Raw genomic sequence first — 14,088 nt, forward strand, 5'->3', positions numbered from 1 at the left:
GCAACTAAAAACCAAACATCTTTGATTTACACTTTCAAAATAAAGTAAGCAAATGACTATTATATGTAGCTGCATATATGCAAAAAATAAATTACAGTTTCATCAAAACGTAATAATAAATTAGTTTTATTGCACGAAATAACACACGTAACAGGTTATACTTATAATTTAATTACTTTCCAATACTAATAATTGTTATTATTGATAGAATGGCTATTATTTTTCAAGAAATTTTGGTTCATGGCAATTCAAAATACCTACTATATTACTGAATAAACCATGATTATTGTTATTGATTTTTTTTTCTACCCAATAGTGATCATTCTTATATATTCCACACTAGTGAGAAGTAATGTATGATATTGCGCATTTCTAGTCGTTAAAATTCTTAATTATCATTACAAAAGGGTTTTCAGGGTTTAATAAATTTGCTGATACATTTCTTGTTCGTCAGTAAGATGGTTTTTTGATGAGAAATCGTAATTTTTATTCATTTTTTTGATTTTCATTTTATGCATGGCTTGCCAATTTCTGTACACACCTCAACGTACGTCCATTATCGGTCTTCTGAAAAATTTGCAAATTATATAGTCAAAGATTTACAGTTTTTAATAGTTTTGATATACTGCTGCGTAAATTTTCAGTTTCCTAAATTTCATAGGTACGCATAGTAAATGTTCCTTTTTGTGAAAACTAGCATAAGATTTTTGTTACAAATATAGTCAGTCTTTAATGGTATTATTTCCAAGTAAATAATACTCAAAGTTTGATAAATTGAAAAGTACTTTTAATTATAGAAGAAAAAAAAAAAAAAAAAAAAAAAATTACGTAAAAGTAATCGCTCAATAAGTTTATCGAGCTTATTATAGAAGCGATTACTGAGGACCTGCTACTTAGACCGCAATAATAGCATGTTAGCATTATCTATTGTACATATTGGCAACGATTCGAGTGATATCAAACGTATAGTATCCGAAAACATGCTTTTGATCATGATTTATTGGCATCTGTAATCTGTAACTGTAACTGTACAATATATGTATGAAGAAAAAAAAAAAAATTAGAATTATCATCGTAAGAAAGAAAATCGACAATATACTTCCATCGCTAGGATATCTGTTAGTTATCATTTACCCAAAATGATGACGTACGGGCTGATTTGAAACACGGAATTATTTAAAAAAAAAATTTTAAAAAGTTAAAAAAAATTTTTTTTAAAATAATTCCGTGTTTTAAATCAGCCGGCACATTTCGGCTAGCAAAAATTGTGTGGTATACGTTAGGTGTAACCTTTCTGTTAACCGTAGTGTGGTTCGGTTAACAAGCAAAAAAAAAAATTTTTTTTTCATCGCCCCATATCTCGGTTCTCGATGAATGGGGAGCATTAGTTTAAATGGACGAAAGGTTGGAAATCGCTTCTACTGCAATGTTACCAAGTGTCATCCAGTTATATTGCTGATGCTATAATTACGCATCATTGCTCTAACTAATAATAATAAAGAGGCAGAGCATCACTACGTTGGTAAGTGAGAGAACTTTAATGCGCGCTAACTTCAAATAAAACGTAAAGGACTATGATAAAGGTAAGTATTATAGATATTAATTCATATCAGATTAATTTCCAATGGAAGGTGCATCATTGCGATGGACTCCCATGACGAGGCGCACAACCACCGGAAGGTGACCCAGCCAGGATGCACATATTAATTTTGATCTCCTGCAACACCATCACGGATTGGCGTATGCATTGTAAGTGTGTTCGATCAAGAGGTTCGGAATTTGGAGCGCTAATGTTAAGTAAAATCACCATACGGTGGCGATTATCGAAAACCTCTAGAGAAGATTATTTGACAACTAACGCTAAGAGCCTATACATAAAATTCCATGAGTGGAAAAAATTATTACGAGCCTCGAAAAGAATAAACCCAACAAAGCTTTAGTAGTAAAGTTTGTTCAGCTTATGAGTATGTTTTACCTGGTCTCATTGTACGAATAACGAATGGTCCAGCATAACGCATGCATTTTGTACATGTATATGTATTACTTATCTATGTATTTGGTACATACATGCATATTACACGATGTTTTTTTTAGTTACTCCTTATATATATATACATAGACACATATAAAGTAGCTACACATATATTCGTTCGGCTCCGATCTCTCCGTTTCCGTGCTTCCATCCCATATCCCATCCGTCGATCGTCGCATGTGTGTAATCATACATCGGCTGCTGTGCAGTTTGCAGAGGCTTGTGAGTTGTGCGCGAGTGTTGCGCTGCTACAGCAGCAGGTGGTCACTTTTTCTGTGCCAATAGTGTGTCAAAAAACAGCGTTGCCTGCCGGGGAACGAACTCTTTATTTTGTTTATTTTTTTTTTGTTCAAAGAAAAACTCTTCGTACCTAACTGAATCAGCACTTTTCTTACCTGGGGGATGATTCATACTCTCGACAATACCTGTGCATTGACGTTTAACAGGTAACTGTAAGTACGTCTCTGTTCTTTTCTTCATCATCTACCTCACTCTCGCTCTCTCTCCCTCTCCGCGCACTGTTAAATAGCTCAAAGGCCCAGAGACACTTGCGTACACCTACCTTTAAGGCCTCTGATAATGTGTGACTCAGCAGATAGCTCCCTGATTCAGAAACTCAACCACTTAAAGTTTGAGCATGATGAGCCTGGTATCGGTGAGCGAATGTCAAGCTCCAGACCTGAGGCTCAAGTGCCAGTTTCTGGAGCTGGTGGGCCAACAGTTCGATTTGCAAACACAGAGGATCATAGGCCTAATCAGTATCCTGTAGATTATGGCATATACGAGAGCTACTGCAGTGACAGGGAAAGACTTACCCGATTGACTTCTGAGGACAGGATGAAACAGTACCTCGCCCAACAGAGATCCGAACAAGAAAGAAATTCACCTGTGTATGAAAATATTTATGTCAATGATGCATCTTTGTACCCCAGGGAAAAATATCCACCCCCCTTGGATACTGTCAAACAAGTTTTGAAGAGTGCTGGAAACAGCCCAGGAGCATCCATGGCTGGTGAACAGTACAGTGGAGGATATAAAGGCTTTGAAAAGGTGAGTTAGTAATAAAAAAAAAATAATACCAATCAAATAGTGATTTAAAACGTTTGTCCTTGGTAGCTTTGTTTAGATTATTGATGTGAATCACAAGTCAAAATGTTTATTTAAAGTCTGACACTTTTTTTCGATTTTATGTCATAATAGACATCTACTTGACGCAATCACTATTATATCACTCTTACAACTTAAACAGATGACTTAAAGTAAAGCAAATTAATTAAATTTTATTAATACTAACTTTCACAGTCATAAGGTACAAAAAAATTTTTTTCAACATTTGGTTTCACAAGTTTTCTATGAAACAATTAATTTTTAGAATCAGTACGTAGGAGCATTACATCAATTGGATCATCATAATCATCATCAACACCTTCATCAACAACAAATAAAAAAGGCACAACCCCAAGTACCAATCAACAGATATCAAACGGCTTCACCAGTGAGAGAAATACCTTATATGCCACCACCAGTTTATGAAAACATTCAAGATATTCACTACTCGGAGCTAAACAAAGAAAAGGCAAGACCTCAAGCGCCCATTAATTACCACCATTATAATCCCATGAGCATCAACGGCGGAGATTACGTCGTAATGACTGGAAAAGCTGGGCCAATGGCAGAACAAAAAACGATTAACTCACAAAGACATGTTCGTCCACCTCATCACGATGAACTTTTGCGACGATCATACCTTCAAGAATACCAGCCTAATCCTCCATTGCACCAGAAAAAAAATAACAATGAAAATAACAGCAACAGTAGCAACAGTAATAACAATAATAACAAAAGCACCTACGTCCCACCATCAGAGCTCCAGCAGCAGAGGAATATACAAAGCGAGCAGTACCAGCAAAGATATAGTGACCCAGTGGACCAGAAGTTGCAGTACTCGCAGACGTACCGAACCTCGCCTCATTCCACGAGCTCGAGTGACCCAAGATACCACGCTTACACGAGCTTGATTGACCCCAGCACCAACAGCAGCAGCAGCAGTGTCAGCACTAATAACAGTCACTATCGGCAACAAGTCCAGTCGTCGAACAAGCAGTTTGTCGAGCGCGCCCCCGCGGTCTCGAATCCCGTAAATCCTGCCTACTCTGGATACGACTTTATGTCACGGTCCTTAAAACCAACCTACGAGTCCCAGAGACAGACGGATTCTCCTAGGTTTGTAGGAAGAACAGTACATTTTTTAAATTAATTTTATTAGGATATGGGTAAATGTATCAGTACCTACTAGTATTATCATCATTGAAATTATTAATTTTAACAGCTACTCGCCAGTCCATCTCAATCAGGTGGGTGACAGAGGCTGCCATCAACAGTTGCCGGACACGCCCTTGGATAAGACAGAGCATCCGCATCGAGCTTCAAGTATAGTATTTGCCAACGAGCCTAGCTGTTTGTCCTCCTCCTCGGTATTTGATGGTGGGAATCGTGTCGAGAACGATCCCTCCGATCCTTCGCAGTCTCCCAAGCGGCAACAAACGAGCTGCTACTCTGAACCTGGTCTCTGTCAAATTTCGCCTAAACGCGACAGGGAGCACCCACTGCGTGGTCAGGTGCAACCCGCGGTCTCGAGCACGATCTCGGATCCTAGCCTACCCCCGGGCGTGACGAGTGGAGTCGCTGGTCCCGTCGTTCTTGGCGATACTGGTGGTCTTCTTCCAGTATCGATGCACAGGAAGATCGAGACATCGATGGACAGCAGGATGAACGTCGCTATGCCTGCCAAGCCCACTATTGGCAAAAGCTTACTGCCCGTCAACGTTACACCTCCAAGGCCATCGGTAATCTACTGTCTTACCTCATATTATAAGTATGATGATTTATTAGGATCAATCTACGATGTTATTACTCGTCAGTTTTGTGTTCGCTAATTATCAATAAAATGATATTTGGCAACGATTTTTTACATCAACCGTGCATCTTTCACGTGAAAGAACAACTAGATCAGTTACAAAGAAAAAGAATACCACACATTTAAACTTGACGCGATTTAATTAAAAAACCAATGTACACATGAAAAAGCAATTACACAGATGGTTTATGAAAATTTTAGGGGCCTACGGAAGCAGAAAGGAAAATCGAAGAGTTGACAAGGCAACTTGAAGAAGAAATGGAAAAACAAGAGGAAGAAGGCGAATATTTCGGTAAAAGTTTTTTTTTTTTTTTTTTTTTTTTTTTTTAATATGAATTGCACCATGTAATAGTTGAGTTATCAACACGTTTCACTATTTCTGTACTACGAAGATAGCTATGGGTATTGTAAAAACTTTTATACTCATACGTAACAATATTAATAGGTATCTGTCACACATGTCGCGAGAAAGTAACAGGCGCTGGGCAAGCTTGTCAAGCAATGGGTAATCTTTACCACACGAATTGCTTCATCTGTTGCTCCTGCGGCCGAGCGCTTCGCGGAAAAGCTTTTTACAATGTAGATGGTCGTGTTTATTGCGAAGAAGATTATCTAGTGAGTAACTAACACACTAAGCTTAACAAGTCATGAGCATAGCTTTACTTGTGCTAAGTAAAAAAATTGACTGAAATATTTTTTGTCCATAGTATTCTGGGTTTCAACAGACTGCCGAGAAATGTGCCATATGTGGTCATCTTATAATGGAAATGGTATAATATAAAATTGACGACACCATAGAATTAACGGTATTTTATCAATCTATTTTTTTGCTTTTTGTTTTTAGATTTTACAAGCAATGGGGAAATCCTACCATCCTGGGTGCTTCAGGTGCTGCGTGTGTAATGAGTGCTTGGATGGGGTACCATTTACGGTTGATATAGATAATAAAATTTACTGTGTTAATGATTATCACAGAATGTTTGCTCCAAAGTGTGCTTCTTGTGGCAAGGGCATTACTCCCGTTGAGGTAAACGATATCGAAGTGCGTTGTATTTTTAAAATTTTATTTTTACCCTTTTCTATTTTTTCTTTCATCTACCTTGTTAAATCTCATTGCAATTTTTTGTTAATTATTTTATGTTATATTTTTTCCAAGAGTACAATGGTCAGTTCTCATAATTAATAAGATTTTCTTTTATTTTTTAGGGGACAGAGGAAACAGTGCGAGTAGTTTCTATGGACAAAGACTTTCACGTCGACTGCTACGTGTGTGAGGATTGCGGCATGCAGTTAACTGATGAGCCCGATAAACGATGTTACCCATTAGACGGAAAACTAATGTGCCGAACATGCCACATTCAACGCATCTCGCACATACAGCCAAGAGCACCTCAACCAGTCTCAGCTACTTATCAATATATGGGTTAAATTTCTTAGAACAATATTTACAAACTTTTCATACACCTACTATTTTTTCTATTTCTAATATTATTACCATGATTAGTGGACTTAAGTTATTTCTAATTGAAAATTGTCATACGATGATTTTCCTGATATGTGATATATTACGTTATTAGCGTATGTTTGAATGAAATTAGCAGTTGTAACAAGCACGTTGATAATCTCATACTGATTGATTAAGTAAATCAAGTTATTTTGTTTATAGGCCAGAATGATTGATAACGTGACTGATTTTTTAAAGGTGTTATTAGTTGTGACATTTACCTGCTTGATACAAATTCAGTTAGGGTAATTTCGATGAATGTAATCAAGTATGGAAAATTGATCGATTAAGCTTACGCCTCGCAAATAGGGATAAAACATTAAATAAACATTACGTATGCAAGTATGATAAATTAGAAAAAATAATGATCTTGAGTAAACGACTAAAAGCATCTTGGCTATGTTACAGTAGCATAGAGATCGAAATAACACCTACTTGATGCAATTTTTTTCCTCAAAAATCTTGTTTCATTATTACGATCAAACTGCCAAATCAAGACAATTAAAAATAAGTGTCTAATTTTCAACTTACTAATTTTTATAAGATTTTTTCAAATAGTTTTACAATACTATCAGTATTTGTATAAAAAAATAAATGCAATTGTAACAGAATTTTACCACAAAACATCAGTAATTAAAATGCGGAAAAATTTAAAGTAACTTTTAATAGTTTTGGTGACAGATTCTAATAATAATAATGCTGGTGGTGACAATTATTTTTTACCCTTTGTTGCAGTCTATAAAAAAATATTTGAAGTATTATCACTAAAGCAATTAAAATAAAGATTTTTATATATTTATACAATTGTTTTTTTTACTGCATTTTGACCAATCTTGTATTTGTATCAAGTTTAGTCATTAATAAAACAACTTTTAACCGAATATCCTGTTTTAATCAAATTTAATGTACAAATGTTACTTCCCAATGTTCTTTACTTTCAATATTTGTACCTGTATCCTTTTATTTTTACTGAACTAAATCCTAATACCCAAACACTAGATCATGAAACGTACCTTAAAAGTAATCCTAGTTTATATTAAAAGCAAAATTACCAGTAGAATTAGGAGGATGATAACGGAAAAACAGAGAAACTATTTAAAAAAAGTGTTTATATACGTAATTTCGATGTGATTGATGCATTATTATCATTAGTATAAGTTATAAATATGTACTAAAATATAATCGTATACAGCTGCTCACCTGAAGAATGTATACTATACTTATTCCGACAAGAACACAAACGGAGGGTGGAGGGTCATCGTTGTCGAAGACAAGCCGGCAAGGCTACCCAATGATTGAATGTAAGTTAAATTAGGGTACTTCATGTACCTGGTGAGAATCAGCGGTCCTGTCACAATTAACTTGAAATTTCTTACAATCGGGCTCACTCACGATAACGAAACGAGTTAACAAGATAACAAGGAAAAAAAAACGCGCGTTTCTAACGTAACGATTGAGGTTAGTCGGGTCAGCTCCAAACTTTTTCAAAGCTGATAAGGATGGTTTTTCGAAATCACGTTAGAAAAGCAGTAAAAAGGGCTACACTTTATTGTGAGTAATATCACCACGCAGCACAATATTAAAATCTCCAAAAAAGACTCTTAAAGTTAAGCAATAAAGTTTGATAGTTCACTTTAAGCAAATCGGGGGTTAGGTTCGGAAGTTTGATTAAACTAACTCACGGTTACAGGCAGCAAAATGACTGCGACGTCTTAACTGAAATCACATCAATCATTTAAAAAAGCGTTTTAATGCAGGTGTTTTTCTTTTTTAAAGAATGGATGAAAAGGCGCGATTACGCGTATTTTGTACATTGCAGAATGTAGAAAAACTACTGAGCTGTTGCAACTCGCAAGTACAATTTAATCTTAACTGTTAATTTTGTACGTTATGTCGTATATGTAGAAAACTTCACAAATCAACCGTGCTTTTCTTACGTGCATGACTATATTCTTAATCGAGAACCGGTACTTATTTCCAATTTACCGAATTTCGGAACCAAGTATTTTGGACGGACAGTTGATCCGGAACTGATAAAATCAGACAAGTCTAATAAAAACGAAAGAATTAATTTTTCGAAATTTCACTTGTTCAGCTCAGAGATACAGCAATTTTAATTTATTAATTTTTTTCTAGAAAATTCTTAATCCAGAGCATAGCCACTACTTTTTTGGGGCTCTGTAAATTACAATACAATTCTCCGAATGGTATTGCACGGTTAGACACCAATTTAACACAAAAAAAATCCCAAAAGTCCAAAAATAAAAAAAAATTTTTTTATTATCTTATGATCACGAATTATACTCCTTTTTCAGATATCTGCATTATTTACGAAGATACAGCGAGTTTAAATTTGAAGTGATTTTTTTTTTTCTAAATTCACATTCTAGAGCATAGCCACTACATTTTAAGGGCTCCAACTGGTACAATACGCTTATCTAAATGGTATTGCAGTGTTTAAGACTGATTTACCAACAATTTAAATCCCGAAAGTCCCACAAAAAAAAAAAAAAAATTTTTTTTATCTCATGTTCACAAATTATACTCCTTTTTCGGATATCTGCATTATTTACGAAGATACAGCGAGTTTGAGTTTTAAGTAAATTTTTTTTTTTAATTCTCATTCCAAAGCATAGCCACTACTTCTTTCGGGCTTTTAAAGGGTTTGATACGCTATCCTGATAAGTAATGCAGTGTTTAAAACCGATTTACCAACGATAAAAATCCCACAAGTCCAATAATAAGAAAAAATTTTTTTTTATCTTATGATCTCAAATTATACTCCTTTTTTGGATATCTGCATTATTTACGAAAATACAGCGAGTTTAAGTTTGAAGTAATTTTTTTTTTCTGAATTCTCATTCCAGAGCATAGCCACTACTTTTTGAGGGCTCTAACCAGTACAATACGCTTATCCGAATAGTATTGCAGTGTTTAAGGCTGATTTACCAACAATTAAAATCCCAAAAGTCCCACAAAAAAAAAAAAAAAAATTTTTTTTATCTTATGATCACAAATTATACTCCTTTTTCGGATATCTGTATTATTCACGAAGATACAGCGAGTTTAAGTTTTAAGTTATTTTTTTTTTTAAATTCTAATTCCAGAGCATAGCCACTACTTTTTTCGGGCTTAAAGTGGTACGATACGCTATCCTGTAAGGTATTGCAGTCTTTAAAACCAATTTGCCAACGATAAAAATCCCAAAAGTCCAATAATAAGGAAAATTTTTTTTTTATCTTATGATCTCAAATTATACTCCTTTTTTGGATATCTCCATTATTTACGAAGATACAGCGAGTTAATGTTTTAAGTAATTTTTTTTTTTAAATCCTCATTCCACAGCATAGCCACTAGATTTTAAGGGCTCTAACTGGTACAATACGCTTATCTGAATGGTATTGTAGTGTTTAAGACTAATTTACCAACAATTAAAATCCCAAATGTCCCACAAAAAAAAAAAAAAATTTTTTTATCTTATCATCTCAAATTATACTCTTTTTTCGGATATCTGCATTATTTACAGAGATACAGCAAGTTTAAAATTTAAGTTATTTTTTTTTGAAAATCCTCATTCCACAGTATAGTCACTACATTTTAAGGGCTCTAACTGGTACAATACGCTTATCCGAATGGTATTGCAGTGTTTAAGATTAATTTACCAACAATTAAAATCCCAAAAGTCCTACAAAAAAAAAAAAATGAAAAATTTTTTTTGTTATCTTATGATCACGAATTATACTCCTTTTTCGGATATCTCCATTATATACGAAGATACAGCGAGTTTGAACTTTAAGTAATTTTTTTTTTCTAATTTCTCATTCCAGCGCATAGCCACTACATTTTAAGGGCTCTAACTGGTACAATACGCTTATCCGAATGGTATTGCAGTGATTAAGACTGATTTACCAACAATTGAAATCCCAAAAGTCCCACAAAAAAAAAAAAAATTTTTTTTATCTTATGATCACAAATTATACTCCTTTTTCGGATATTCGCATTATTTACGAAGATACAGCTAGTTTAAGTTTTTAATAATTTTTTTTTTTTTAATTCTTATTCCAGAGCATAGCCACTACTTCTTGAGGGCTCTCACCAGTACAATACGCTTATCCGAATAGTATTGCAGTGTTTAAGACTGATTTACCAACAATTAAAATCCCAAAAGTCCCACAAAAAAAAAAAAAATTTTTTTTATCTTATGATCACAAATTATACTCCTTTTTCGGATATTCGCATTATTTACGGAGATACAGCGAGTTTAAGTTTTAAATAATTTTTTTTTTTTAATTTTTATTCCAGAGCATAGCCACTACTTTTTGAGGGCTCTTACCAGTATAATACGCTTATCCGAATGGTATTGCAGTGTTTAAGACTGATTTACCAACAATTAAAATCCCAAAAGTCCCACAAAATAAAAAAAAAAATGTTTTTTATCTTATGATCTCAAATTATACTCCTTTTTTAGATATCTGCATTATTTACAGAGATACAGCGATTTTAAGTTTTCAGTAATTTTTTTCTAAAAAATTCTCATTCCAGACCATAGCCACTACTTTTTTTAAGCTCTGGGCGGTACAGTACGCTAACCTGCAAGGTAATGCAGTGTTTAAAACCGATTTACCAACAATTGAATTCCAAAAAAGTCCCACAAAAAAGAAAAATAATTTTTTTTATCTTATGATCACAAATTATACTCCTTTATCGGATATTCGCATTATTTACGAAGATACAGCGAGTTTAAGTTTTAAATAATTTTTTTTTTTTAATTCTTATTCCAGAGCATAGCCACTACTTTTTGAGGGCTCTTACCAGTATAATACGCTTATCCGATTGATATTGCAGTGTTTAAGACTGATTTACCGACAATTAAAATTCCAAAACTCCCACAAAAAAAAAAAAAAAATTTTTTTCATCTTATGATCACAAATTATACTCCTTTGTTGGATATCTGCATTATTTACGAAGATACAGCGAGTTTAATTTTGAGTAAATTTTTTTTTTCAATTCTCATTCTAAAGCATAGCCACTACTTTTTTCGGGCTTGAAGTGGTTCCGATACGCTATCCTGTAAGGTATTGCAGTCTTTAAAACCAATTTGCCAACGATAAAAAACCCAAAAGTCTGATAAAAAAAAAATTCTTTTTTAATGTATATGATCACAAATTATACTCCTTTTTCGGATATCTGCATTATTTACGAAGATACAACGAGTTTATGTTTTAAGAAATTTTTTTTTGAAAATTCTCATTCCAGAGCATAGCCACTACTTTATTCGGGCTTTAAGTAGTACGATACGCTATCCTGTAAGGTAATGCAGTGTTTAAAACCGATTTACCAACAATGAAAATACCAAAAGTCCGATAATCAAAAAAAAAAAGAAATTTTTTTTTATCTTATGATCACAAATTATACTCCTTTTCCGGATATCTGCATTATTTACAAAGATACAGCGACTTTAAGCTTTGAGTAGTTTATATCTAAAAAATTCTCATTTAAATGTAGGCCACTACTTTTTTTAGGCTCTAAGCGGTACAGTACGCTAACCTGCAAGGTATTGCAGTGTTTATAACCGATTTACCAACGATAAAAATTCCAAAAGCCCGATCCATAAAAAACTAATTTTTTCATTTATGTATATGATCACGAATTATACTCCTTTTTCGGATATCTGCATTATTCACGAAGATACAGCGAGTTTCAGTTTTAAGTAATTTTTTTTTTCAAATTCTAATTCCAGAGCATAGCCACTACTTTTTTTGGGCTTGCGGTAGTACGATACGCTATCCTATAAGGTATTGCAGTCTTTGAAACCAATTTGCCAACGAAAAAACTCCCAAAAGTCTAACATTACATAAAAAATTTTTTTTATTATCTTATGATCACGAATTATACTCCTTTTTAGGATATCTGCATTATTTACAGATATACAGCGAGATTAAGTTTTAAGTAAATTTTTTTTTTTAATTCTCATTCCAGAGCATAGCCACTACATTTTAAGGGCTCTAACTGGTACAATACGCTTATCCGAATGGTATTGCAGTGTTTAAGACTGATTTACCAACAATTAAAATCCCAAAAGTCCCACAAAAAAAAAAAAAAATGTTTTTTATCTTATGATCTCAAATTATACTCCTTTTTTGAATATCTGCATTATTTACAGAGATACAGCGATTTTAAGTTTTCAGTAATTTTTTTCTAAAAAATTCTCATTCCAGACCATAGCCACTACTTTTTTCGGGCTTTGAGCGGTACAGTACGCTAACCTGCAAGGTAATGCAGTGTTTAAAACCGATTTACCAACAATTGAATTCCAAAAAAGTCCCACAAAAAAGAAAAATAATTTTTTTCATCTTATGATCACAAATTATACTTCTTTTTCGGATATTCGCATTATTTACGAAGATACAGCGAGTTTAAGTTTTAAATAATTTTTTTTTTTTAATTCTTATTTCAGAGCATAGCCACTACTTTTTGAGGGCTCTCACCAGTACAATACGCTTATCCGATTGGTATTGCAGTGTTTAAGACTGATTTACCAACAATTAAAATCCCAAAAGTCCCACAAAAAACAAAAATAAAATTTTTTTATCTTATGATCACAAATCATACTCCTTTTTCGAATATCAGCATTATTTACAGAGATACAGCGAGTTTGAACTTTAAGTAATTTTTTTTTTCTAATTTCTCATTCCAGCGCATAGCCACTACATTTTAAGGGCTCTAACTGGTACAATACGCTTATCCGAATGGTATTGCAGTGATTAAGACTGATTTACCAACAATTGAAATCCCAAAAGTCCCACAAAAAAAAAAAAAATTTTTTTTATCTTATGATCACAAATCATACTCCTTTTTCGGATATTCGCATTATTTACGAAGATACAGCTAGTTTAAGTTTTTAATAATTTTTTTTTTTTTAATTCTTATTCCAGAGCATAGCCACTACTTCTTGAGGGCTCTCACCAGTACAATACGCTTATCCGAATAGTATTGCAGTGTTTAAGACTGATTTACCAACAATTAAAATCCCAAAAGTCCCACAAAAAAAAAAAAAATTTTTTTTATCTTATGATCACAAATTATACTCCTTTTTCGGATATTCGCATTATTTACGAAGATACAGCGAGTTTAAGTTTTAAATAATTTTTTTTTTTTAATTTTTATTCCAGAGCATAGCCACTACTTTTTGAGGGCTCTTACCAGTATAATACGCTTATCCGAATGGTATTGCAGTGTTTAAGACTGATTTACCAACAATTAAAATCCCAAAAGTCCCACAAAATAAAAAAAAAAATGTTTTTTATCTTATGATCTCAAATTATACTCCTTTTTTAGATATCTGCATTATTTACAGAGATACAGCGATTTTAAGTTTTCAGTAATTTTTTTTTTCAATTCTCATTCTAAAGCATAGCCACTACTTTTTTCGGGCTTGAAGTGGTTCCGATACGCTATCCTGTAAGGTATTGCAGTCTTTAAAACCAATTTGCCAACGATAAAAAACCCAAAAGTCTGATAAAAAAAAAATTCTTTTTTAATGTATATGATCACAAATTATACTCCTTTTTCGGATATCTGCATTATTTACGAAGATACAACGAGTTTATGTTTTAAGAAATTTTTTTTTGAAAA

The 14,088-nt window shown here is 33.4% G+C and overlaps 1 protein-coding gene across 3 annotated transcripts; it reads left to right on the plus strand.

Moving 5' to 3' along the window:
- Nucleotides 1-2,172: 2,172 nt before the first annotated feature.
- Nucleotides 2,173-7,167, plus strand: jub (LIM domain-containing protein jub). 3 transcript variants are annotated; one of them, XM_014357264.3, is made up of 9 exons: nt 2,173-2,478; nt 2,782-3,082; nt 3,405-4,255; nt 4,362-4,878; nt 5,151-5,241; nt 5,395-5,564; nt 5,657-5,719; nt 5,794-5,991; nt 6,156-7,167. In XM_014357264.3, the coding sequence occupies exons 1-9, from the start codon at nt 2,435-2,437 to the stop codon at nt 6,375-6,377; spliced, it is 2,457 nt and encodes an 818-aa protein (XP_014212750.2). In that variant the 5' UTR covers nt 2,173-2,434; the 3' UTR covers nt 6,378-7,167. The 3 variants fall into 3 exon arrangements, with proteins under 3 accessions (XP_014212750.2, XP_014212747.2, XP_014212749.2); XM_014357261.3 differs by having other exon boundaries at nt 2,173-3,082; XM_014357263.3 differs by having other exon boundaries at nt 2,173-3,082; nt 5,794-5,976.
- The last annotated feature ends 6,921 nt before the right edge of the window (nt 7,168-14,088 follow it).

This window comes from Copidosoma floridanum, unplaced genomic scaffold (genome assembly GCF_036245765.1).
Source record: "Copidosoma floridanum isolate Cflo_tuat_1 unplaced genomic scaffold, Cflo_Japanese_pri ptg000012l, whole genome shotgun sequence".
Classification (NCBI taxonomy): domain Eukaryota; kingdom Metazoa; phylum Arthropoda; class Insecta; order Hymenoptera; family Encyrtidae; genus Copidosoma; species Copidosoma floridanum.

Bases quoted from the DNA above. Each gene is read 5' to 3' on its own strand.
- jub (XM_014357261.3), top strand. From the start codon at position 2,612: ATGTGTGACTCAGCAGATAGCTCCCTGATTCAGAAACTCAACCACTTA. The intron at 4,256-4,361 runs GTTTGTAGGAAG...TAATTTTAACAG, and splicing joins AGACAGACGGATTCTCCTAG to CTACTCGCCAGTCCATCTCA. The intron at 5,242-5,394 runs GTAAAAGTTTTT...CAATATTAATAG, and splicing joins GGAAGAAGGCGAATATTTCG to GTATCTGTCACACATGTCGC.